This window comes from Malurus melanocephalus, unplaced genomic scaffold (genome assembly GCF_030028575.1).
Source record: "Malurus melanocephalus ecotype Western Australia unplaced genomic scaffold, MMel_1.1 scaffold_75, whole genome shotgun sequence".
NCBI classification, from domain to species: domain Eukaryota; kingdom Metazoa; phylum Chordata; class Aves; order Passeriformes; family Maluridae; genus Malurus; species Malurus melanocephalus.
In genome coordinates, this window is record NW_026623307.1 from 803,939 (window position 1) to 830,835 (window position 26,897).

General features: G+C 37.4%; 1 protein-coding gene across 3 annotated transcripts in view; it reads left to right on the forward strand.

Annotated features, from left to right (window-relative positions):
• ATP11B (ATPase phospholipid transporting 11B (putative)) overlaps positions 1–26,897 on the forward strand; it is a 57,916-nt gene that overhangs the window by 24,177 nt on the left and 6,842 nt on the right. For 2 of the 3 annotated variants that reach the window (XM_057367081.1, XM_057367080.1), the window contains exons 8-28: positions 122–169; positions 1,821–1,885; positions 2,439–2,520; positions 3,447–3,597; positions 5,519–5,716; positions 5,985–6,143; positions 6,447–6,619; positions 7,018–7,086; positions 8,027–8,100; positions 8,184–8,287; positions 8,443–8,624; positions 8,962–9,165; positions 9,430–9,583; positions 11,982–12,084; positions 12,333–12,478; positions 13,288–13,347; positions 13,700–13,827; positions 14,650–14,788; positions 18,031–18,096; positions 18,331–18,434; positions 19,054–19,219. In XM_057367081.1, the coding sequence (XP_057223064.1) occupies positions 122–169; positions 1,821–1,885; positions 2,439–2,520; positions 3,447–3,597; positions 5,519–5,716; positions 5,985–6,143; positions 6,447–6,619; positions 7,018–7,086; positions 8,027–8,100; positions 8,184–8,287; positions 8,443–8,624; positions 8,962–9,165; positions 9,430–9,583; positions 11,982–12,084; positions 12,333–12,478; positions 13,288–13,347; positions 13,700–13,827; positions 14,650–14,788; positions 18,031–18,096; positions 18,331–18,434; positions 19,054–19,219 (2,575 nt within the window). Of the gene's footprint in view, positions 1–121; positions 170–1,820; positions 1,886–2,438; positions 2,521–3,446; positions 3,598–5,518; positions 5,717–5,984; positions 6,144–6,446; positions 6,620–7,017; positions 7,087–8,026; positions 8,101–8,183; positions 8,288–8,442; positions 8,625–8,961; positions 9,166–9,429; positions 9,584–11,981; positions 12,085–12,332; positions 12,479–13,287; positions 13,348–13,699; positions 13,828–14,649; positions 14,789–18,030; positions 18,097–18,330; positions 18,435–19,053; positions 19,220–22,247; positions 22,334–26,897 lie in introns of all 3 variants that reach the window. The other variant, XM_057367082.1, reaches the window with a different exon arrangement.

Sequence of the window (26,897 nt, forward strand, 5' to 3'; positions counted from 1 at the left end):
AATAAAAGTTGATTTATTTTGTATTTGTGAACCATTAATGACTTTTGAGTAAATATAGAAGAGGTTTTTACATTTTTGAGTCTTTATATAGCTATTTCTAAGACATGTCCATCTTTCACAGATTTGTTGGAAGAATAACTGTTAGTCARCAAGCTGAAGAAATAGTACGGTGAGTAAAGTTGTATGAGATTATTATTATTTTGAACAAGTAGACATGGTTAAAATCTGGACCATCACAAGAGTTACTGTTGAATATATGAAGGGGGGACCTATTTTTACTAAAAGTATCAATTGCAGCTGCATWCTTCAGATGGGCACCCCCAAGGACCCCTCAGCTGTTTTCTAAGGTCACTTTATGAGCTACTTCACTTAGAGCTTTTCAGAATTCATTRCTGCCAAGTTTGATAGGTTCAACCTTAGGTTAATCTATCAAAATAATTCAGTTCACAATATAAAACAGAGGCGATTTAAAGGGAGTGTGAAAAAAATAATTGCAAGTGCTGATTACTAGTGAAACTGTATCTTCTATCTGTCAAAGATAAACTTGTCTAGTTTGTGTTGCACTGATTCAGGTTTGGTATTTTGGGTTTGTCAGACTGGTTTTACAAACTTGAATCCAGAAATACAAATTATGTTTCTTAYATGAAAATTTTAAATGCTCAAGCATCTGGTCACTTTTAGTTCAATTTTTCAGTTAAAGTTTGAGAGTAGCCTAAAATATTAACATGTATATTTAATTTAAATAATGCATGATAATGTGTGTATGTAATTGGTACACATGGAATTTGTGATGGCAACTGTTAWATTTGCAATAACATTTAAGTTAAATGTTTGACTGTGGGTTGTGGATTTGGCTCTGGATTTTTTTTTTAGTAATTCCAGGTTATACTTTCATAGGAACTTCAAGTCTGAGAGCTTGTTTTTGTAATAGTGATAATGGCCTGCATGTGCACAGCTAAAGAAAAAGYAGAGTAAACCCATGGGCTTGTATGCCAAAGCACTTTGCATATGAACTTTTAATTCTTTTGTTTCTACCCAGTATGACAATCTGAGCGCTGCAGTTGTTGAAGTTCTGCTTTCATTTGAAATAGTGGGACAAATACTTTTTTTTWAAAATTTGAAACCAACCCTGCTGGCAGTTTCTAAAGATGATACAGCTGCTGCAGTAGAACATATGGTTCTAACCTTATGATAACCTTGTTTCTATCTGGACCCTTGTTCTCAGAGCACTGTTTGCAGTTAACTTAGCCGAAGAAACTAAATGTTACTCTGTTTTGATAGAGGTGAGGGAAAAACATCTATGAAATTTTGTTTTAGAGAACAAAATTGGCACCGCTGTGGTGGTGTCCATCTAATTGTTTGTCTCTTTGTTATGAATAGCTTTTGAACTTTCTAGATAATTTCACTTTGACAGAGGGGTAGAGGATTACTAAATTAGCTAAACCTAAAACAGCATTTTGGGTGTACTGTGAGCTTGACTGGTTTCTTCCCCACTTGCTTCCCAAGTAACTTGTGCATCTCTCTGAATCAGCCATTTGGAATATTGAGCTCAGACAGTAATTATGGGATATGGAACAGTGGTKGGGGAGTATGGCAGTGACCAAAGGAGACATGAAAGGAAACAGAGAGCTCTGTGGAGATGTGTGGGAGGTGTGGTGAAAGGGGTAAACCAGCTGATTGGAGAAGGACCTAAATGAGGATGGGATTGGAGTTGTTGCATTGGGAATTTATAGGGGATATAGGACAGCTTTACATAGGAAACTGGATTCTCCAGAATGTAGAACAGCTGATGTTTAYATGCTACGTCTATTTCTTTTTAGACCTCTTGGGCCTGAAAGTCTCTTACTTCGTGGAGCAAGATTAAAAAACACTAAAGAAATATTTGGTTTGTAGACATCTAAATATTTAAAGAGTATTCTCTTCTTAAAGCRTGTTGATGAACTGTGTTTTAATTCTACTTGCACTGAAGAAATTGTAATAATCTTGCTGACTGTTACCTGAGGGGATATGATTATAGATGAAAGTAATGATATTATGCTGAAGAATCTCTAAGGATATAAAGTTCCAGCTCTGCTCTGTGAAAATATTTGAAGTGGTTTGATAAAGGAGTAGCTTAACTTCAATGGATAAATGACTGTTCTTACTGTTACCTATTGTTCACGGGTTTCTCCTGAGATTTTCCATGCTGATTTCCATAAAATACATATTGAAGAGCAGTACAGTCATGATAATGAACAGTGTTAAAGTAGGTGTTAAAATTACTTCAGTAGTACTGTTTTACTATAGAAGAGTATTGCAGCTAGTACAAAATACTGTCTCATAGTAAACACAGAAGTAGTACTACCTTTTGCTTGTATCCTATGTCTCTCAAAATGAAAAATTTTGCAAATTGTATTTATGCAAAAAAGAAAATCTAACTTTCCCCCCTTCCTTCCTAGGTGTTGCTGTCTATACAGGTATGGAGACAAAGATGGCATTAAATTACAAGAGTAAATCTCAGAAACGGTCAGCAGTAGAAAAGTATGTTTATTTTCTAMTACCTCTCTTATTTGTAGAGCTTTAACTTAGTTTTTCCTGTGTAAACTTAAAACCCTGGTGGTCTCATCATTGGGTTGTCAGCAAGGGGAAGAGAGTGTTAATTGCTTTACCTTCAGTAGGAAGCTATAAAGATAAAATCAATTTCTTGGTATTTCATCCCTCAGTAGTGTACAGAGTGGAAATACCCAAGTTTGCTTCTGGTTGCAGAATAGGTGTTACAATGATAGATACTTACACTGAATCTCATGATTTATTTTAAAAGGAGAAGCAGTTGCCTTTATTCCAGTTACTAAAAATCTGAGAGATTCCCCTGGCATTCTTGTGCAAATATGGAAYTGATTATTCTTCTATAGTTACATATAAATACAACTGCAGTGTGCACAGGGGAAGTTCAGTCACCAAACCAAGGGGTGGAAGGAAGGATGGTCTGACTGGTGTTACACAACACAGAGAGAAGTGTGACTATATCCTGCTGTAGCCTGGGTTAAATACTCAGCTGCACATGGCAGTGCTCTTCTGACTGAGGAAAAAAGTGCAGCTGTGSGTTTCTGCTGTAGTTGTTTGTACTGCCTTCACAGCCTTGCAAGGTCCTCAGGGAAAAAGAGAAGGATAAGTCAGCCATGCCACTGTGGGACTGCAGGTGTGACACAGCTGAGCTGTTGGGGTGTTCCTGCACCTTAGTCTAGTCTTCATATTGCTATTTACAGACTTTGTCTTAGACAGATGTAGAATTTCTTTCCCATTCTGTTGCTTGCTTGTCACATAGAAAGTTTATATTCATATCAAGCACAGGATACATTTTTTTAAAAAGGTCCAATGAATTTTTGATCACTTCATGTACCCACAGTGTGTCAACATATTAAGTAAAATAAACTGATGTTGCTTGCTTTTTTTTTTCCTTTTCATAGGTCCATGAATTCCTTTTTGATTATTTATCTGATAATTCTCCTCTTTGAAGCCATTCTGAGCACTATTTTAAAGTATGCATGGCAAGCTGAAGAGAAATGGGATGAACCTTGGTATAATGAAAAAACAGAGCATGAAAGAAACAGCAGTAAGGTAACGTAGCTCTGCCCAGTTGCATATCTGAGGAACAYTCAACCAATGTACACTCAGTGAAATATATATTATGTCTCAATTCTATGTGTAACCACCACATGATCYACTTGCAAGCCTATGTGCTGTTTCCTCAGTGATTTTTGAGAGGGTTAGTGGCATGTAGCCTCACCATTGTGTAGAAATATTTCTACCTCTCTTGCTGGTTGGACGTTTTCTTCCTATATGGAAAGACCAAGCTTTTTGAAAATTTTTGAAAAGGCTTTGTTAGAACACATTTCTGGTGGTCTRTGTTCTTATTATTATTCTTTAGGATGTCTTTTGTCATTCCATATATGAAAAGAGGAGGAGGATGGCTTTTCTTGTGTATGTTCTATTGCAGTGRTTTCACAGTTCAGGAATTTTGTACATTCTGTGATGTTGAGATGGTTTGGGCAGTTTTGTAAGGCTGTAATTCTGCTCAAGCTCCTGCTTGCCTTCTCACTTCCCTTTAGAGATTGTGGGGATACTTTGAAGTGTTCCTGAAATCTGCTRTTCTGAAAAGTGTCTCTTTTTTCATTTAGTCTGTAYTTTTCTGTGGTCCCATTTAATTTTTGATTTCTGTACGTGTCTCCTTTTGTCCAAAGTATTTTAGGAGCTTAATTTGAAATAATTGCTATGCAAGTTAGTCTAGCCTGTAGAGCCTTTCAGTTGTGAATAGAACAGGGATAAGCATTGCCTCTATCTTTCCATTCCATTACCTTTGCCATCAGAAACGTAGAGAGCCCTRTGTGTTTCTGCAGTGTCATTCTCCTTCTGTCATGTCTTTGTTTTTCTGTCTCCCATGYTGRCTTCCACRATCTGCTTTGCATTTCTCAGCATGYTGACATCCTTACTCAGAGTGCTTTCCCTGTCCATCTCCTCCTGTGTGAGCAGATTGTTATTTCATTGCCATTGAAGAAACTCTCTAACTTAAGTAGTTGTCACTACTTCTCTTAGATGAATTACTACTCTCACTTTCTATCTGCCTTTTGAGGTTTAGGTTGGAAGATCTCTTTAGGCACAGAACTTGCTGAATTTTTGTCAGCTCCTTTAATTATTTATTAAATACTTAYAACAATGCTCCCTAATGAGGAAGARCAGATTTTATTTAGCTTTTCAAATTGCTGACTACTTTTATGCTTTTTTGATGAATATTGCTCAATATTTAAGTATTGGTAAGAGTCTTCCCAAAGATAGATACGGAGTTTGTTGTGCAGATAAAAAAGAGACTGTAGTAGTTTTGTTGAAGTTATCATATGTCCTGATACATAGGTGTTTGCCTGAAATGTGTGTGTGGAGCACATCTTTTGAAGAGGCATAAAAGAAATCCACATGATCCCTTTCTCTTTGTGTAGTCTGGATCACCCAAGTCACTGGGGAATGCCAGCAGACAGGAACCCTCCTGRCGCTCTGCTGTCCTGAAACAGCAGGGTACTTACAGATTCCTCTGACAGCATGGAAAATCATTTGCTTGCCTTCACWATTTAGGGTTCCTTAGAAAAGCTTCTATGAATGATGCTGCTTGATGGAGTGGGGAACATGTTCGTTTTTTCAGACCAAACTCTTTCATAGCTTGAAAACAGAATCACCATGGCAGTTAATATTAATTGGCAGCCCTCCTGACAAATTTAGTAGAGAGGTAAAAATTAATGAACTTGTGAATTGAAACATCCAGTCATAGCTTAAGGCAGACTTTTTGCATCAGTGTGAAGGTGTGTKATTGGGACAACTTGCAAATACCTGCATTGTCACTGGAGTGTTGTCTCTCTCATGTGTACATAGGACTTGGGCTTCTCTGGCTCTCCCAGTTTGTAATTTTTCATGTATGTTGAAGCATAACTAAGTCACCRTGTTTCACCTCATCACTGTAGTAATCTTCACGTTTTCTCTTTTTCTCTTGCAGATTCTGAGATTTATTTCAGATTTTCTTGCTTTTCTGGTACTTTACAATTTTATCATACCTATTTCACTGTATGTGACTGTTGAGATGCAGAAATTTCTTGGATCTTTTTTTATTGGCTGGGATCTTGACCTCTATCATGAAGAAACAAACCAGAGAGCACAAGTAAATACTTCAGACCTCAATGAGGAATTGGGACAGGTAGAGTAAAAATTATGTTGCATATTTTAAGCCTATTTTCTACTTGGTTTTTGATATTAAAATTGGTTACTGCAGCCTTTTTATTACTTGTAATTTGATTTCTGATTCATTTTAAAACAAGGTATAAAGATGTGATGGCAGAAGTTAAAATTCTTATATGATAAAAAAAATGTGTGTAATAGAAAGTGTGAGTGGAGGTTATTGTGTTTTTCTTCTAACAAGTACATGCAGTTTCAAGTCTGGTTTTTTTTGTTCCATTTTACAAAAGGTGGAGTATGTGTTTACAGACAAAACTGGTACATTAACTGAAAATGAGATGCAATTTCGGGAATGCTCTATTAATGGCATAAAGTACCAAGAGGTCAATGGCAAACTAACCCCAGAGGGATTTCCTGAAGATTCTCCAGATGGGAATAGGCATGGTTTGGTAAGGCTCTTTGGYTTTCCCACCATTAGTCATCCTAGATGGAAAGTGTTTTATTTCAGAGAAATATTCGTGTACTGTTGGCATAAAAAACCCTCAATCCTCAACAACTGTTAAATCAGAATTTTTGAATAGTTTGAAGCTTTTAAGTGTTACTGAACAAATAATATTTATTAAACATGTTAAGATACGATTATTAAATATTAAATGCTTGGCAGATTTTTAAGTAAAAACACTTTTTCCTAAAGTGTGTTCAAAACCAGGTTATATGTGAATGTTACAAACCAAGTTTTTTCTTTTTTACAGGTGAAAGAGGAAGAACTCTTCTTGAAAGCAGTTTGTCTTTGTCATACAGTGCAGATCAATGCAGATCAGACAGATGGTGCTGATGGTCCCTGGCATGCCAATGGAATAACAGCCCCATTGGAATATTATGCTTCTTCACCAGATGAGAAAGCTTTAGTGGAAGCTGCAAGCCGGTGAGCAGCACTGCCAGAACTGTCTGACACAGGAATTGTCTTCAAAGGCAAACCATCCCTGGGAAAAGCAACCTTAAAAATGGCTCAGGGCATTGAACCCCTGGGCCTGGCATTGTCACCTTACTGGCAAAACATTCAAATGTAAAATACACAGCCCCCCTAGCTGTATAACAAAGTGATGGTTTAAAATATTTATGAAAATACTTGAGAAATCACASTAGTCTGAGTATGCTGTGAATAAAGTACTGCAGAAAACGGTCATTCTTAATTTTCCCCAGAACTAGAGAAGAGTAATGGGGTGTAAGAATTTCTTATTTTCTTCTCTGCCATCTTCCCCTCTCCACTAAAAGGCATTTTGTCTAAAGTGATAATTAAATGTATATTTTCTCTACTTTTAGGGTTGGAGTGGTATTTACTGGAATTAGTGGAGACAGTATGGAAGTAAAAAGTCTTGGAAAACCAGAGAGGTATTTGTTTTTATTTCTTGATTATTTTGAAGGACAGAACAATAGTGAAGATTAATGCAATGTTCTCTTAATCCTCTCTGTTCATAAGCAAACCTTGCCTTTCCACAGCCTGCTCTGTTTAATGCTTTTCCCTTGATGTCTTCAAGACAGCTTGCATCTTATTCCTTACCCATTGTAGCTGAGATGCAAGAATTTTGTGTGAGTTACTCTGTGTAGGTGTGTGTTGTAACAGTTTGTATCTYTGCCCATTCCTCAAAGGTTGAGACTGTAGCAGAGTTGGAAAACTGAATTGCTAATTCAAGTCTTGTTTAAGTTCTAGAAATTCCCAGAATCAGTCTCATCTGTGCATAATCTAATTAGATATTTWAAATTCCCCAAAATGAGTACAAATGATCAATAATTGTGTATCTGCAGTATGCAGTAACTCCCTTTACCCTTTACAATTTGATCTGTGTCAGCTACTTGGCAGTACTTTGAAGTTKAATGTCTAAAATTAATTTTCTAAGCTAGTGTTAGCACGACAAAAACTAATCTACTTATCAGGGCACATACACTTTTTTGACAGTGTAGATTTTTTGCAAATGTCAGAAACAAAATRTRGTTTTCAAAGTTACACTTAAAGTGMRGAAGGATGAAGAAATAGGTAGGAGCTGCTTGTAATCTCCAAGTGTCCAGTTAGTATTCAGGAAATGAATCCTATTGGTAGAAGAACCTTTTATTCTTACAGAATAGCATTAAGCATATGTAATCTGAATATAAAAAGCATTGAACAACGATTGTTGATCAGCAGTGGTAGCATTACTTTCAGAGTTTCTATATAAAAATAACACTTTGAGGAAAGGTCTGTGATGTAAGAGTCTTATTTATAAGTAATTGTCTTTGGAAATTTATTTCTAAAAAYGTTTCCTTTCTATTCCCTCTTTTAAAACACAAAATTCAGGTATAAATTGCTTCATGTTTTGGAGTTTGATCCAAATCGCAGACGAATGAGTGTCATTGTAGAGAGTCCCTCAGGTARGTGATCAGAAATTGCACAAGCAGTACTTGAGAACTTCTTAAATGGCATTACTTTTGACTTCAGTTGTTTGATTTTCTAGGGGAGAAGCTTTTATTCACAAAGGGAGCTGAATCTTCCATTCTTCCTCGTAGTAAGAGTGGAGAAATAGACAAAACAAGGATACATGTGGATGAGTTTGCTTTGGTAAGTGCCCATGCTTGCCCAGCTCYCAGCCTCAGCTSGTCAGAAGAAAATTCCTGCAGTATAAACTGTGACTTGAAGTGAAAAAATTGCAGGTGATTCCTTGTTGTTAGATCAGAATCTTGCTGGCTCTGAATGTCGTCTTTCTTTTCTCACAGAAAGGCCTAAGAACTTTGTGTGTGGCCTACAGAAGATTCACACCCGAGGAGTACCAAGAAATCGGCAAACGCCTTCATGAGGCCAGGACTGCCTTACAGCAACGGGAAGAGAGATTGGCAGATGTGTTCAACTTCATAGAAAGGGATCTGGAATTACTTGGGGCTACAGGAGTAGAAGACAAGTATGCAATGGARTTACTGCTAACTACACTCAAACCTAGCGAGTTAGGATTTATACCTGAAATAGGAAGTGTGAAAATAGTTTAAATCTGGATATGCTTATTACAATTTTTTTTATCACTTAGCAGGATTAAAGTTTAGTTTTTGTTTTATCTAGGCCATTGTTTTATTGGTGGTATCAGAACAYCATCTGCCTGACTATGATTCTCTGAAAATACATGTAACATTGAAAATGCAGACTCACCATGACAGTGGGGTTACAGTGGTAACATGGAGTTACAGTGTGAGCTCTTTTGTTTGTAAAGTGTTCAGTTGGTTATTCATGGTTTTTCTTTCTAGACTGCAGGAGAAAGTCCAAGAAACCATAGAAGCCCTCAGGCTGGCTGGTATCAAAGTGTGGGTGCTCACTGGAGACAAGCACGAAACTGCTGTTAGTGTCAGTTTATCCTGTGGACACTTTCACAGAACCATGAACATCCTTGAGCTTGTGCAGCACAAGTCAGACAGTACCTGTGCAGAACAACTGAGGCAGCTAGCCAAGAGGTAAAATACCTGAGAAGTCACTATCTCAATGCTGATCTTAGCTTGGGTTGCTTTCATTTTGAGATTTTATGGCAGTCTTTTTGATGCTGAACGAAGTGGTTGCCTTTTTAAAAAAAACTATGTATTAGTGTAATAACAGACTGGAGGTAGTCTGTCTAACAGTTAACTCCTTTACTTATTGTATGACCAGCAACATAGTTCATAGCAAAATTGGAATTTTACYGTTAGCACTGGTACAAAGTCAACATTTTTGTCCCTGCATAGAATAAAGGAAGACCATGTTATCCAGCATGGACTGGTTGTGGATGGGACCAGCCTCTCTCTTGCACTCAGGGAACATGAAAAACTGTTCATGGAAGTTTGCAAAAACTGTTCTGCAGTGTTGTGCTGTCGCATGGCACCCCTTCAGAAAGCAAAGGTAAGTGAGAATAGAATCAAGATTGTGTCTGAAGTGTTTTTATCATGCTTTGAGGAGGCAAGGATTTCTGAAACTGCTTTATTTGCCTGACCTTTTGTGTGACATCTGAATCCTTGTTAAATTCAGTTGATATGGAGTAGTTTGCTCAGAAGTTTTCCTACACGTGTTTGAAAATTTGCAGTTGGATGGCGAAGCCAAAATATTGAAAATGGCTCATCTTTATTCTGCCTCTTGAGTGTTCAGTAAGGCAGCAGCTCTCCTGTCCACCTGCCTGTTTTTGCCTTAGCTGCTCCATCACTTCTTCCAAACAAAAATGTTATATTGAAAATTCATGAACCTGTAAGGAGAAACTGTGCGTCTCTAAATACTTTGGAAATACCCAGGTTTGAGGAAGAAGTAGAAGAGAAGGGAACCCAAGGCCTAATCTCCAGGGGAGGTTTGCTTTAACACTCTCACCTAAGATCCTTTTTCCTTCACATATACTGAATTTTACTCAAATACAGGTTGGATAAGATTCAAATTCAGATTGTGTGGTTTTTTAATTTTTTTTTACTCTTGAGAGCTAATGTTAAAAGGAAGTTGTAGCTACACTGAATAAACCAATTTGTTGGATATGTCCATTTTTTTACCTGAATTTTTTGCCATCCTCTCTCTTCAAGGTTCAGTTATTTGTCAGTGTTGTGTCCTTGTTCTTATTTTGTCATTTARCTTGATGGATAATGTTTTGTACTGCTTTCCTTAATTCCTCTCCTGSCCTGCAGATAATGGATATTATTTCCTCTCTTGAGTCATGAAGTACAGTAAAATGTAATTTTGATTGCAGTGGCTTTTWAATTTCAAACATGGAAGTATATAAATCACTGAGACAAATATCATACAACTTGAAGGGTAGGAAAGGAAGCACAGGGACGTATAGTTTAGTCTTGCACATGATTTTTTGCTGTAGGCAACCTTTTTGTGGGGTTTGTTCCAAGGTTAAGCTGGAACTCAGCTTCATATTTCCTGTATCTTTAATTATAATGCATGTTAATGTATGGCCAGCAGTCTCACAACTAATTTTGGTATGTTTTCTGACTCAAAACCTTTTTTAAACATCATCATGTCAGTCATTCGGAGTTGCTGCTGATTGCTGCTGTTAAGATTTGCCAGAGGATTTGTCTTGACCTTTTCACATAGATGTTTCTCTAAATTACCCAGACTTTGGCATCTCAGGGGGATGGATCTGGGAGATGTCCTGCAGCCTTGTTACCTCTCTAAGGCTGCTTCCTGGGATCTAATGCTAAATGTACTTGAAATAATTACCTCTTAGGAATGGGAAACCTTTAAACTTGAATATTAACACCTGCAATTAGAGAATGTATTCCCACAATCAACTGTGGACTGTGTCTAATCACTGTTGGGTTCCTCCTGTGAAGTGAATTCCCACTCCTGTGAATCAATGCCCTGACACTGCCAGCTACAGCTCAATTACTCCAACACAGTTTTTTGTGTCTGCTTAACCTCATGCAGTTGTTCCTTTGATATTTCCATTTTGGATTTTCTGGAACTTGAGGGGGAAAACGTTTTTTTTAATACATATTTATTTTCGTGGTTTTGGAAGACCTCTTTATCCGTGTTCATGCATTTACCTGCAGCCAATTTGCAAATGAATTACTGAAGGTTCTATCTTAAGCAAGAGCTCTGAGGGAGGTCAATGAATCACTAGTTCTCCTTAACCAAAAGCCTCATCTAACTAATTCYTCTGTATTTAGAATATTATTGACATTTACATGGAAGATCTTCTATCACTGCTCCTCTTCTGAGTATTTTAGGGCCTTGTACGTCAACAATTTTTTTCTTCATTCTGTCATATCTTCTTCTGTGTCTTTGCCAGTTGAAAATATCCCTTGGTAATCATGAAGTTGCTTTAGAAAGAAGCTATTTTCCTTAATAACAGCATATTGATGTTCTGGTTAATACATTGACTTTCTCAAATTCTTCATTTTCCTGGATTAGTTCCATTAATCATAAATATGAAGAATCTGGGTTAATAAAGGACATTAAATCTGTGTTACTCCATAAGCAAATTTTCAGTTCCAACTTCTACTTGAGTTGACTTTGTTTTGTATGATAAAGAACCCAACTAAAAGTAGTAAAAGAACATTGAAATTGAAACGGGAAAACAGGCTCAAGGCAGCTGTAATATTTAAATCAGACTTGTGCTCCAAAACAGACAGCTTTTCTAAAGAAGGAATTAATGTATGCATGTGATCTGACAAAGATGTTTTTTACCCAAATGTGCATGTTCATAGGACATACTAATTATATCTACCAATAGGCAACTGAGATACTTGGGAACTGGTGACATGGTTTGTAGGTAGACTGTCTAATCTGAAAGTGTTTCATTTTCTTTTTCCAGGTAGTTCGACTGTTAAAAACCTCTCCAGAGAAGCCCATAACGTTAGCGATCGGAGATGGTGCTAATGATGTGAGCATGATCCAGGAGGCACATGTTGGCATAGGTAACTTGCTTTTGTCAGGAGTAATAGAGGCATTCTTATATTTGAATCAACATCAAATGAGCAGCTTCCTTTAGTTGTAAGTGTGATGAATAAAATCTTCTTTAGCGGCAGAAAGCTGCTGAAGTTCTTACAATGTTGAAGTGCAGGAAAACAGAACTGTAGCTTCAGGTGTTTGTTGGGTTTTTTTAAAATGTCAGTTTTTGTTGTACTTAACCTGTTTTCTGTGTTTTTTTTCCCAAACATTGCAGGAATCATGGGCAAGGAAGGAAGGCAAGCTGTAAGAAACAGTGACTATGCAATAGCACGGTTTAAATTCCTCTCCAAGTTGCTTTTTGTTCATGGGCACTTTTACTATATTAGAATAGCAACCCTTGTACAGTACTTTTTTTATAAGGTGAGTTTTTCCCCTGCAAGAAATTTGTTTCAGATCTGAGATTTTTGTTGGGGTCAGGTTAAATATCTTTGTTCAAACATGTTTTCTGGGCTTTTTTTAGTTTTTTTTTTATATTTTACAACCAAATGCAATAGTTTACTGTGAAATCGTTTAGTCCTTCCACCTAGAAATAGGCTTTAGATACCACAGTGAGTTTCTCTAGGCAGATGTGTTTGTTTTCTTAAGACAGGGTTTTTGTTTGGTTGTCTGGTTTGTTTCTGGTTTTTTTTTTTTGCTTGATCATCAGTTTTCATAACAAGTCAAAACTCTCTTTGTTGAATTTTATCTGGGATTTCAGCTTTGGCTCCCAAGTCCCTTTTTAACTTGATTTCTTTGATTTAAAGGCAACAGTGTCGTGTTACATTTTGGTTTCTGCTTTCTTTGCTCCCATGCAACAAATTCACAAYGAGCAGGGCACAGCTTGCTCGAATRAAATGTGCAATCTATTTTGCAAAGAAATTCTTRAAAAGAATCTGAGGGGAAAATGAATGGATTTCTTCCACTTTAATACTGCTTAGACTCCCATAGTGAGATGTGCTCATCAAGCACATATAATTAAGTTCATACTTTTAAGGTTCATTGTCCCAATGGACAAACAAACAAAATATGCTCTCAACAAAGCATCTTGCTTTACTTTGCCAAGTGAAATGCTGAAATACTTCATGATTCTCCTGTGTATTTTTACTAGATTGTAAGAGTTAGCAATTTCTTTTAGGGCTGTGAGGCGTATACTGTGGATTAACTGTTTCTTTTACTTCTCTTGATTTCAGAATGTGTGCTTTATTACACCACAATTTTTATATCAGTTCTTCTGTTTGTTTTCACAACAAGTGAGTATTGCATGCCTTACATCTCATCTGTGAAACATTTGAGATCCATAATTAAGAAAGTAGGGAAGGGTGACACAAGGAGCAGTAGAGATGTTACACTTTGCAAAAATCCATCTTCATTTTTTGTATTTGATAGCTGATGGTATTAGATGGTTATGTGAGTACAGCTTTTTTAGTTTTCCTAACTAGCAAATTAATGTAACTAATCAATTGTTGCAGCTATTAGTGTGCTAATAAATCCTAATAAGTACATAAATCTCATACATAAATACWAATCTTTATATAAATAAATCTTAGTAAAAATATCTTTTTTCTTTCCAAGACGTAAAATACTTTTTGTTTTCCTTTGCAGACGCTCTATGACAGTGTATACCTGACTTTGTACAATATTTGTTTCACTTCCCTGCCTGTCCTCATCTACAGTCTTTTTGAGCAGCATGTGCACCCGCATGTATTGCAGAGTAAACCTGTGCTCTACAGGTATGTATGTCCTGCTCCAGTTCCGCAGTGGCACATCTTGTAGAGCAAAAGTGGCATCTTCACAACTCTGAATTTGCTATTAGGTCTTTTTGTACAATATTTAGCTCTTGTTGAAGCATTTTTAGTTTCTATCTGGATGAAGAAGAATTGAAGCTACATAGTTTCATCMTGTAAGTTAATTAACAGGATTATTTTAAGAGAAGTATCTTTATGTCAGCCATGTTAGGAATGGAACAGCATTGAGCACTTGGTCAGCTTACATGATTGGTAGCCTTCTCCTCCATTACATGTAGGAGGTGAAAATCACTCAGACAGGAAAATGAAAAACTAGGACACCATGGTTTGGGGAATCACCACAAATAAGAGTGATTTCCTGTAGAATTAGATGTCCTCCCAGTGGCAGCATGTTGCACTGCATACTGCTTTTTGGAGAAAAAATAGATATTTTTGTAAAAWAGAGATGTCTCTCAGATGTTTCTCTTTTTGTAAAGGTCTTTTAAGCAGAGCAAGGGGTAAATATCAGGAGATCTGACCTTTTCTTCCTCTTGCAGTTCCACCTCCAGGGACAAGAATTCTAGTTTGTGCTGTTCTGAATTTGACCCCTTAGAGACCCTTGCCACTGGTGACCRCTGCTTAAAGCAGAGCCAAATCATGAGAGCTCAGAGTTCTTTTTTTGCCCATGATTTATGTAGTTTTTCCATGTGTCAGCATTTGAAAGTTGCAGTTGAAAGTTACATTTATTCAAAGCTGTAGTAGTCATGCAGTGTGGATAGCTGATGGTTGTGGATGGTATGAAATCCAAAATCTGTTTTATTTCTGCAGAGACATCAGTAAAAATGCCCATCTGGGGTTTAAACCATTTCTTTACTGGACCATCTTGGGCTTCTTTCATGCATTTGTCTTCTTTTATGGCTCCTATCTTCTAATGGGAGAAGACACTTCTCTGCTGGGAAATGGCCAGGTACAATATCATAASTGTTATTCTACCACTGTATTTTTGGTGATATTTCTTAGTGTTTTTTTTCTTTAATCCTCCTGTGTCCAAAAAAAATTTGTTTTTATGAGCTATATAATTATCAAAGATTTTTTGTCAATATTTGTGTGTGCTCTCAAGAGTAATGTTTCTTAATGTGGAAATTGTAAGATGTTGTCAGAAAGCATATGTCCATGAAGAACATATCTTTCAAGATGATAGATGTATCATGGTTGTCATAAACTTTGTTGTATTTTGTAAACTGTTTTTGTCAAAATAGTATTTCATAATGTCAGCAAATGAGAATTTATATTCATTCATTCAAAACTCATTTTGAGTTGGACTTAATGGCAGTGTGACGCAATGACTTCTTTTCAGTAGCTGTTACAAAGTTAGGCTGAAAGTTGACAAAAGTCTTAAAGCTTCTCCTGAAAATACATTAATTACTCTAACTTTTTTTTTTTAAATTTAGTGGTGCAAGCTGCCTTTAAATTATACCTTTTATTCAATAAATGTTTTTTTTTAAGGCAATAGCTTTATGAAATCATCATCAAATACTAATTTGACTCTATTTTAAAGATGTTAAAGTTCACAGGAAAAATCGTTTGCAAAAATACTCTTTAAGATTTGGATGAAACCATGACAAGTCTGTTTCCTTATTTCCCATGGTTCTGAGTTAGTTAATTTAGAACAATTAGATGCTGATTATTTTCTTGTTAAGTGTGGGTAGTAATGGAAAAATATMCATTTGCTTCTCATTATGCCATTCTTAATACTGGCATGAAGAACTTGCCAATTCCCATAGTGCTTGGCAGAGTTGCARGCTGTGGCACAAGGGACAAAACCAGCATCCTGCTGAATTCACAAGGGTCACCTGGTTCCTGGGAGTGGGCATGAGCTCAGGAAGTTTAGTCAGAAAGGCAGTGATGTACAGACAGTGAGCAGAATGGTGTGAGTGGCTGCAGTCAGAGCTGGGGGTTGGCAGCATCCCTGCAGAGGGAGGAGCAGTGAAGGGAGAGCTGTGCAGCCACCTGGAGCATCTGTTCCATCATGAGATGTTTGAATGTTAAAATAGTTGTGCTTTAGACTAAAATACYTCTTTCCAGCTGAGGTATGAGTGTGTCGTCTCTTGTCATTTGTTACGAGCTGTGGGATTTGAAATTCTTGTGAGCTGGTAAAGGTCCTTCAGGACTGTTGTAATGAGGTAATTTTAGACTATGAATCAGTGTGTTCTGGTGCATYCATCTTCAGTTGTCAAAGCACCTCSCTTCAGAATTGCTTAGTAAATGTCCAGGGGCAGGAGGAGACTTATTCCATTGTATTTACTAACAACTGTTTGGTTTGGGGAATTGGCAGCTGCTCTTTGGCTTCTTATGTGATATGACTTCAAATAAATTCTAAGTGTTTTTTTGTTTTTAGTTACTCTGCCTCTCTGTGTTTGCTAAAAGATGATTACTGGAACTGGTAGAACTGTGTTTCAGTGAAATATCTGCAGGGCATAATGTTTCTTGCAAAGTAAATGTGCACCTGAAAAAGCCAGATAAAAAGGGGAAGAGAACCTTGTGCACTGCTGAAGTGCTTTCTTAAGTTCTCAAGAAGTGATCAGCTGAACAGATTTGTGATRTGGGATAGTGCTAGTGCAAGGCCTGACATTTCCATTCCAAGTTCTCCGTTGGGAGCACAGCAGAAGAGCTTGTAAATAATTTATTAATTCCAGTGCTTTGTTAGGCTTGCCTCAACACGTTGTGCAACTACTTGATCTTTTAGTTCTTTTTTCTCCCCCTTTTCATGCTGTGCATGTCGTCAGATATTGAAACCTAACAGGCAAATGGTAAGAGTTTAGAAGAGGAGGAGATACAAAATATTGTATCTGTTACTTCCTAGGATTAAAGGATGCAGCATCTGCAGTGTAAATGTGTTCAAAAATAAAATGGTGGCTAGAACCTGTTTGTGTTTTGCGTTCTAACTCTGTGACCCTTGAGAGCAGTGTTAGCAAAGACACTTTCTTTCACAGGTCACTCAGGAGAAGAAGTTTAATTTTGCTTTTAAGGTGAATATTACAGCAGCTAACAAGCACGTTACTTGTTAACCATTMCTGTTGGTGGGACAAGTAAATCCAAGGCTTCAAGAAGGCATATTTTAACAAAGTTCTTTAAAATTATCAGTAAATCCAGACTCATGGCTGCCTCAGTTTTGTACCTTCGTATAGATGAGAGAAGCAGTTGTGAGATCTGTGCTCAGGCTGATGGGATGTTTTTGTCAGAGCTCTGTAACAAGAACTACAACTGTGTGAATCCCCGTTTTGTGCCCCTGTGCCCTACTGACACATCAGCTCTAGGATGACCCTGATTGCCTGTCTGCATGTGGTACCTTCCTCCTTGCTTGCTTAGTCTGCTGTCAGTAAACAGAGGTGAGGATTTGGTTGTTCAGTTTGTCCGTGGCAAAAACAGGTGAAACAGCAACATCTTCCCTGTGATGCCCCAGCCTCTACCAGGCTGGGCCTGGTGTAGAATGGCAGCTCTGAGTAGCATGTGTGTAGATAGATACAATCTCAGCATCCCTGCTTGGTTGTCAGAGCTGAGATTTTATTGTTGTAGACCTTGTTCAGAGTTTTGATAGTTTAATTTACGTGCACAAGAGAATACAAAAGTGATATCAGCGTTTCAGAATTGAAGCTTAATTTTGTATTTATTAGCCTTGAAACAAAGTGTCTTTTCCTTAGAATCGTCTTTGTAAAATACAATGGCACCATTATTTTTGAATTGTAAAATTGTGCTTGGGGTTAAAAGTGAACCTTCACTTGATGCTGCATGGTGAAAATTATCTGGAAGTGTTTAAAGTCAGAAGTGTTTTGCACTTAAGTGAATACCTTCCACCCAATATTTTGTTTCTATTGRAAACTGCTTATAATTAATTGATCAAATTGGTATCTTTATTTTCCTATCATTTCATATTAGTTTTGGCCTTTTCTTTCATATTTCATCTAGCCTTTGTGGTGATTTGTTTTGAACTAAGAAGAAAGATGACTTGTGGTTGTTTAATTTTGCTCTTATCATAAGCTGTATTTTTCTAGTAGTTTGTGTTGTATCCTCCTTGTTTATTTCATGATGATTACTTGTCACAGTCCACAGTCTTATTTCTTTAGTGTAGCTGGCTTGAGAAGAATCTTACCGGGAATGCTCTTAACTAATGGTTTTTTCTTCCATGATTTTGCCTTGCCATTTTCTTAGATGTTTGGAAACTGGACATTTGGTACTTTGGTCTTCACCGTTATGGTTATAACTGTCACGATGAAGGTATGATATTACACTGGCTACTCTCKGTGTTTGGAAAGTTGTTGATTCTTAAGGATTCCAAATAAGTGACTTTTATGTTTAGTTTCAACAGTGGTTGAAATTTTTCTTTAGTWTTTCAGTGTTATAACAATATTTAGTGTTTGGGCTGGAGGTTCATAAGTATGTTCTGACTGGTATTTGTAATTTTCTATGAAGTGGGTGGACAGAAACTCACTGTAGTTATCTCCGTTTTAGATGGCACTAGAAACTCACTTCTGGACATGGATAAACCATTTTGTTACTTGGGGATCCATTGTATTTTATTTCATATTCTCCTTGTTTTATGGGGGAATTATCTGGTAAGTGATTGTTTATCTCCCCTTTTTATTACATTTAAGATCAATGAAGCTGTGAAAAAACACTGAAATATTATGTTCTACCATCCTGCTCTGAGTTGTGTGACAGGTTTGTGAAAGAAAGTTCTAAACTTAGAGCTGTCACTTGCTTTTGGTGATTCTTGTAAAAATTTGAGCAGTGCTGCTATGCTGTCCTGTGCTTGAGGACACACAGTACTTGTCTCTAATAGCCTGTAACTATAAAGGCATTTTTAGGAAGTAGGTAGGTTCCCAAAGGTGCTATGTAACAGGTAAATATTTGCAACCAGAAATTAAGATACTGAGGTTTGAATCAGTAAAGTGAAGCGTTCTTGCTTGTAGTTTGGAGTCTTGGAGGGACAGGATTGTGATTTATTCTCTGCAACACAGTTTAAAACTAAATCAGAAATTTTTCCTCTAAAGTTCAGTACCTTCTTTCCCTGGAGTTTATTTGCAAGGACTTTACATGGACATGGTGCAGTTATGACTCTGCATCCTGAGTCTCACTGCTTGATGTGAAATAGGCTACACTTGAGACAGCGTGTGCTGCGCATTTGTTTTTAGAAGTTCTTTGTAGTAATTACCACTTCTTTTAATTTTTCAGGCCATTTTTACATACCCAGGACATGTACTTTGTATTTGTTCAACTGTTGTCAAGTGGYTCTGCTTGGTTTGCCATAATCCTCATAGTAGTTGCTTGTTTGTTTATTGATGTTGTGAAGAAAGTGCTGTACAGACATCTGCAACCAACAAGTACTGAAAAAGCTCAGGTAATGTTATGCTTTTGTATCCAACTTGACCAATAGTTATCTTCTTACATTGCTGTCATGTTTAATGCAGAGAAGTGTTCTCATTTCAAAATATACTTGTTAATTTAAAAATACAAAAGTGAGGACACCATTTTACARGGCAGTAATGTTTATGTTTAAGTAATTGATAGTAACAAGAATAGAATTATTTATGAAGGGGTYATTAAGTCTTTTGCATCCTGGATGAAAGGATCATACTGTGCATTTTCATATTGGTTTGTGGATGGCAACTTATTTTGGTCTAGGTGCTAGAATCTATAGCTGTGATTGGTACTAAACAGTTCTTTAAATCTGATGAAAACAGTAATTTCAAAAATTACTTTAGTAGGGCTTGTTTAATAAGTATTTCTCAAATCTTGATCATATCATATGCTAAGCATTYGATTGTAGATTCTGTAATTAAAGCTAATTACCCATGTGGCAGTTTCACAGATTTATAGACAAGGTCTATGCTGTGATGATAGAATCTCCCTTTTGCCTGACACAGGCTGCCAAATATGCTTTACATCATTCTGGTGAAATTAAGCTGTCCTCTAGGTAAATATCTCCTGTTTGCATGTTTTCTTCTTTTTAGAAACAATTATGGAGAAATCATCCTGACTCATTGTTTTAATAGTGACTGTCTCTCTGGTTGCAATTTTCAACATTTTATCTTTTTATACTTTTTTCTGCTAAACTGAGAAACTTTCTATTACAGTTTTTGATTCATTCAGTTAGGTTAGTGATCAAGTTAATTTTTGCACTGACAGGTAGATTAGATTTGCATCTTCTGTCAAAAAGGTTGTTTTAGAATATTTTCATCATTCTTGTGTTTTTCACCATTCTTCAAYCTCTTCTTGAATTTTGGATTTCACCAGTGGACTCAGTATTCCAGCACAGCAGACATCAGTGCCAAGTATGGAAATAATGGGTCCCCCAGCTGTATTCAGTTTATAGAATAATATACATTGCTAACAGTTTTTTGCATCTTCTAAACATCTGCAGGTGGTGGCATTGATCTCTTTCAGGCCACTGATGAGAGGTCAATTAGCAGAGGGCCAAAAATAGTGAAAGTGAATGAAGAACCCATTTGAGAGATATGCCATGTACAGCTGTGGTCTGAAACCTGTTAGCAGCTTTCTGTCCATCTGTGTGCCAGATTGATTTTTGTGGTGTCCTAATTGCTTCATGCAAATGGCACTGAGCTCTGCCATACAGAGCTCCTGACTGCACTGCAYCAGTGCTGTTATCTTTAGCATCTTGTCATTACTTCACTACTTTGATGTAAGTGCACGTTGATTTACTTAAATTATATTACCCTTCTAATCTGTGTGTTAAAAAAAAATCCGTGTGAGACATTCTCTTAATTTGCCTAGGATCAACATCATGCTGACAAGCCTACTGCTAGCCAAAATATCCCATTAGTCCCTTTTCAAAACTGGAATATTGGCTGCTTTTTCCTRTCTTGAAATTTAGTAGCTGAAAGCTAAGCTAAATAACCAGTGGCTTTCAGAAGACTGTTCAGCCAGACTGATAAGACTCTGGATTGCACATTACTGCACTTCTTGGATTACAGAGTCTATAGGTAATGATACTTACCTATCTTTTTTCTCCTCTTCAAAAACCAGTGGCAATATTTATCAAACACTCCCTTTCCTTCCTTGCTGTGCATCAGCTGTTGTGKTCTGGCACTGTGCTGGTGTGGTTGAGGTTTTCCATGTTCTTGAAGTGCATGAATTAAAACCCAAAAKCCACATGGGTTTTTCCTGCCTTTATCCATATACTTCCTGCTGCATTCTCTTGCTTTCTGAGTCCTTTCTAAAGAATGTTAGGGTTCACTTTGCTTGTATTACAGTTGTGCTGTCAGGGACACAATAGGACTTTTTATTTTTAAGAAGAAATCTTGATGAATGTCTAAAACCTTTCCTGTGGCTGTAGCTTTATTGCTGGCCATGGGGATTTTGCTTTGTGCATCTCTATTAGTCAACTCTTTTCTTTTTCCTTATTTGCTTTCTACTTTGCATTTCACAGAGTCAGCATTGGGGTCTCTTTTTAACAAAATACTGGCTTTTTTCTGAAAACTCTTAATTCCTGATGCTGCATAGTCAAGGTATCTGAAATGGAATTTGACCAGAAATTCTTCAGCAGCCATCCAGTGGTTTCTCTTTGTGTGTCTGATAGTGAAATTGTAGTTAAAAATGTATCTGCAAAAAGAAGGCACCTCTTTTTTCCTTTTTTGATGTTTAATCTGTTGAGATTTTCCTACTCTTGCATTTAATGGGACAATCAGCTCCACTGGATTTCTCTCACAGATCTTGCAGTGAGGAAGTTNTTTCCTACTCTTGCATTTAATGGGACAATCAGCTCCACTGGATTTCTCTCACAGATCTTGCAGTGAGGAAGTTCATTTTGGGAAATTAAAAATTAAAAATTTGACAGGCAAGTATGGGTTGACTTTTATAGGGTGAACTTCTTAACTTTACGGCCCTTAATGCATTTAAGATGAATGCATGTTACTTTATTTTCTTTTATTTGTTCTGTGTTCCAAGTGTTTTTGATGGCCTAAAGAAAAGCCATCTTATGTTTGACATCAGTTGCCCTGAAGTAGCTTGTGAGCAATTTCTCAGTATAGGTCTGTTACAGATTCATACAGGAGGAATTGGACAGTATGGTAAATGTGAATCAAAATAAAATCTTTGGGTAAAGATAAATCCCAGCACTATTGAGGGGAGAAAGCAATACAGAATGAAGGTGTCTGGTAAAGCACAGATGTAAAAGTGCATAGGCCTTTTCTCTCAGTATGAAAGCAAAGATACTYTAAGAATGGTCCTACCAACCAGTAACTGGCTCTGATGATCCCAGGAGCTGCCTTGAAGGTACCAGCCTTGTGTTCTGTATATGATGTGTATTCCACTTAAATAACAATGTGTTGTCCTGTGTCTTTCTCTTAGAAAATTACTGCTGCTACTTACTGACATGTATGTTCCATCCCTTCTCTGTCCAATTGTAGATGTACTCCAACAGAGTTGCTTTAAGTGACGAGTTCATCGCACTGCAGCCATTGTCCAGGGCAAGGAATCAGCTGAGCAAAATTAGGTAGAGTAGGAGGGACAGTTCCTCATCAACTCTTATGCATGCTCAAGGTGAACTAACAAGTGCTGAGAGAGATGGGAAGAGGCATGAATATATATTTTAGTGGGGCGAGAGGGCAATACCTGTAGTGCAGAAACATTCAGTTTGGTGATTTCTTGGCTTTGCTCTGTGTTTTTGAGCCAAATGCTTCTCCTAAGTAGCATGTGTTGGACGTGCATTGTTTTGTTTTTTTTCTTTTTAGGACAAAACATCCCTAGCATGATGCTAACTTTCAGAATAAAGATCAGCTGTTCTTGCATCCATTTTAAAATAATCGTACTTTCTAGCATGGTTATGATGCTTTCAGTTTCCTTATGGTAAAAGTTAACAGTGCTTTTTGCATGCTGGATAATTTCAGCTTCATAAGGCTGTGCCAGGAAGATCCATGTACTTCAGGCAGCAATTTCTTGCAAGTTATTTGCCCATTTTGATTTGCTTTCAATTGTGTYGAAAGAGCAGAAAATGTTTTAAGCTTGGGTGCATCCATACCCTTGTGCAGCTGAGGCTTTTTGTGTCTGTTTTGTGCAGTTAAAAAGTGAGTGTTTGTTTTCAATGTGTATATATACATATTCYTACAGGCATTTGGCTACAAAGTCCCATAAAAATATTCAAAACAAGATCAAAGCATACAWGTGTCTGTGTAGGTAAAACATGATTCTGCAACTTCAAATGCACCGAGTTCAGCACTTGAAATGCTGTCAAATGCTGATTCTCTTTCGTAAGACTTAAGCATTCATATGCATCAGCAATGTTTCAATCTGTTCAATCCCACCAGTGTTCACTTTACATCCTACAGCAAGAATTAATGCGAAGATCTGATTCCTTTTAAATATTTTTCAAGGTGACTTTGTTGTAAAAAAGGTGCAAATACGTGCCTAGGAGAACCAACTAACCTACATTTTAGTGGCTTCTTTGCCATTTGTTTAACCAAAACAGAAGAGTTTTGTGTTTCCTCTGAGAGTGCACTACACCTTTACAAGGCAAAACTTGAAATGGCCATTGTGTTGTGGWGTTAGTGACCCCACTGTGAAATGTAACACCTTGGATTTCCAAACCCAGGGGGAAAGTGGTGGGTTGAGTTGGGTTGGGTTGGTTTTGAATTCAGCCCTTAATAGCTTTAGACCAGGCAGAGTACAGTGTACATTTTCAAAGCTGTTAAACTTGGCAACATACTGTGAGGTTCCTCCAGAAAAATGTTTGCAAGTTAGCATTTAAAATTCTTGGTTTATCAAGTTACCTTTTAAAAATTTTGGATAATTGTGTRTAAGCCTGTTTTCTCAATTAATTATTAAAGTGAATTATGTCACACATCACATCTGAGCCAAAGGTTTTAGAACAGAAGATTCTGTTAAAATTTCCAAAGCTAAACACGTTTTGATGGTTCTGCAGCTAGATAGTCAAAGGAAAATAAAGCTGTCTAGAAATGCAGCACTGTAGCCATTAAAATGCTACCAGGAGAATCCTTGCTAATGTGAGGCAATTTTCCTCATATTAAACTTAGAGAAGGGTTGAGRAAAAGGGGAAATCTGTTTTTGTCCATGAGTAACAAATGATTATRCAAATCCAATTCTCTTGCAAGTCAGAATTTTCACACTTGAGTATCTGATAGGACCTGAAGTACCAGCACKGAGTGCCTTCCTAATACATKRTTGAGCTTAKAAAGTGCTACAGGAAGCAAACAAGGATTCASCTTTCTCTRGTTCTTTATTCTGTCTTTGGACAAAGTTCAGAAGTTAATCCTGTGGATCCTCGCCTAAAACAGTGAAAAGGAAAATCAGCTGACAGACAGAAACTACTCACTTCACTATACTGAAAATCTAATTTGTTGTGAAGAACATGTGTTGGTTTCTGTGGTTTTCCCAAAGCAATAGGGCAAAGAAGGCAAGGAAAACCATAGGAGCATGAAACAAAAGAGCTGCCTGGTGAATATATAGCTGTAAAGCAGCTAATCTGTCACACCTCATTTGTACATGCCCATCCAGGGATTGCATCCTTTGTGGCTGCAGAATGCATGGAGGTTGATGAACAGACTTTGGCAGGTTTTTGTTGTTTGTAAATATGTATTAAAAGTCTCAAAAGGAGCATAACTCCAGGTTAAACTGAGTTATGCCTTGTTCTGCCAACGTGCTTACTGTTCTCTTGAGATCAAAAGGAAACTGGCTYTATGAATGCAAATTAAAAGAGAAGTATGATGTTTTATTAGTTTTTTTATTTCTGTAGACTTCACAGTGTGCAGAAAGTGTTCAAGTTTATATTGAGTATATTGGTGATGTACAGGATCTTTGAGGGGGGTCTTTTAAGTGTCTGGGTGATTCCTGTAAATGTGTGTGCCTGTTAAAGCTTTGCTTCTGAACTTTATTGTCACTTTTGGAACTTGGGATGAAGAGAAATGAGGCAGCACAGGCCAGGTGCAGGTGTTGTGCTTGGCTGGGGTCTGGCTGAGCACTGCTTTCCTCTGTAGCTGTCTCTCCTGTTCTTGGAATGTGTGCAATMTGTATCTTGGGGTACTGAGTCCGACTGTATCTCATTCCATGTTTTTATCTGTAAAGAAAGTGTTCYGTGTGCATGTATGTCTACATGTCTCTGTGCTTTGTAAGAACTGTCAGAAATCTTAAACTACATTTGAGAAGTGTTGCTTGCACAGGTGTTTTCATTCTGCTTACTGATGGGATTAACTGTGTYTACAGAGTTTCTACCTTTGGACAGTGTGTTATGAACTGTACACAAAACTGGGGAAATGTCAGGCACCAGAAAGGGTTTTATTTACAGAGAGCACTGTCAGTGCATGGTGTTATATCTGGGCTCTGGAGCATTCACCTTGCCACAGCCAAAGCCCACTCTTACCCCATCTCCAGGCCCACGAGTCTGTTGTTGCCTGGTTTTCCCTTCACCTCAGTCCAGATTTGCACTTTAGGTGTCTCCAGAACTCCAGGCTCCAGGCCCTGGCTTTTATGGCCTTCACTACTTATCTGTATTTTTAACTCTGGCTCCTGTTCCATAGGATTCCCCTCCCAACAGTTTCAGGTCTGACCCAGCCCAGCTGTGTCAAGAGCAGAGAGTCTCTGTTCCTTTTACAACCTGTGTTTCCTGGAAGGAATGTGTAATTTCTGAGGCAACTGTCCAAGTGGAAGCATGAATTCACACTAGTGAGGTGTACTAGAACACCCTGATGGGCTACACTTCGAGCAAGGGTGATCTCTTACTTTACAAGCCTCTATATTGTGTTAGTATAGCTGATCTCTTGGCTCATCCACACAAAATGAGGAAAGAATGCACCATTTTGGATTTGTCTTCAGTCACAAGAGTGTACATACTACTTACCTGAAGATAGTTTTGTCTAATGACTTGGAAATRATGAAATAGTTTAGCATTTATAGGTTCATTTGATGCAAAGAGTAGAAAAGGAAGTGATGAAAACATCATGCCASTGAAGTTGTTAGATGTCAACATTCCTATGTATTTTCTTATAAAATTTTAAATCTAATTGTTTGGGATTTTAGCATACAGTGTATTAAGGGTTAAAGAAAGTGAGATTTACAGTAGGGAGCAAGTTTTAGCTTAATTGTGGAATAGTAATGACCATCCCATATCTATTTTCTGAAACATCCATGTGGCATCAGAATGTTGGCAGCTGGGACCTGGGCTCAGGAAAATACCTGCAGTGCTGTTAACTTGGTGTACAGGATTGAACACATTCCCTGTTCCACGAAATCCCAACTTTTCAGTGGGATTTAATGTTGGGTTTTAATGTCTGTCTTGTGGCATATGGAATAACCTGCAGTGAGACAAACAAACTGAAATGGTCCTTTCTGTTAGAAGGGGGAAAATTAATAAAACTCTAAAATCTAAAATTTTAGATTCCAAATTTTTGGGGTCTCCCTTTTGTAGTCTGTGGAGCACAAAAATGCCACTTTTAGTACTTGGGCACTGAGAAACCACATTTGATCCACCAAAACTAAAAATTGCCTCTTGACCTTGTAAATACGCCTTGTTCTCTTAAGAGCAGACCTGTGAAAGGAAAGTTCTCGAAACAATGGTGACTGTTTGAAAACGATGCAAGCGTGGTGCTTTATAAGATCTGTTGCTTTTCTGTCCTTCCAGATGGAAGAAGATAAGGGTTCAGTCAGCTCAGCATGTGACTTTGCTGAAAGCAGGCACAGAGGGGAGGACAATAGGCAGCTGCTAGACCCATCTTGCCTGCCCGACAGTTCTTACRTCCACTAGGTAGTACTCCCACTGTACCCTAATGTGTGTGTATTTATTGGCATATATCATATAGAGACAGTCATTGAGCCATCCCCAAAAAAAAAATCCATATATTTTTGGTATCTACGAGAAAGTTTACATCACAGAATGTTGGTTTGATTTTTTTTCTTTTCTTTATCAAGCTGAATCATTCTTTAATTCTGCAYTTCAGTTGCTTTTTGATTTATTACATCCAATGGGCCATTCTCATATATAGTATTATGGTTATTGAGATTCCAGATCTTATCTTATGAACATACTTTATTTACCGCCCAAATATTAA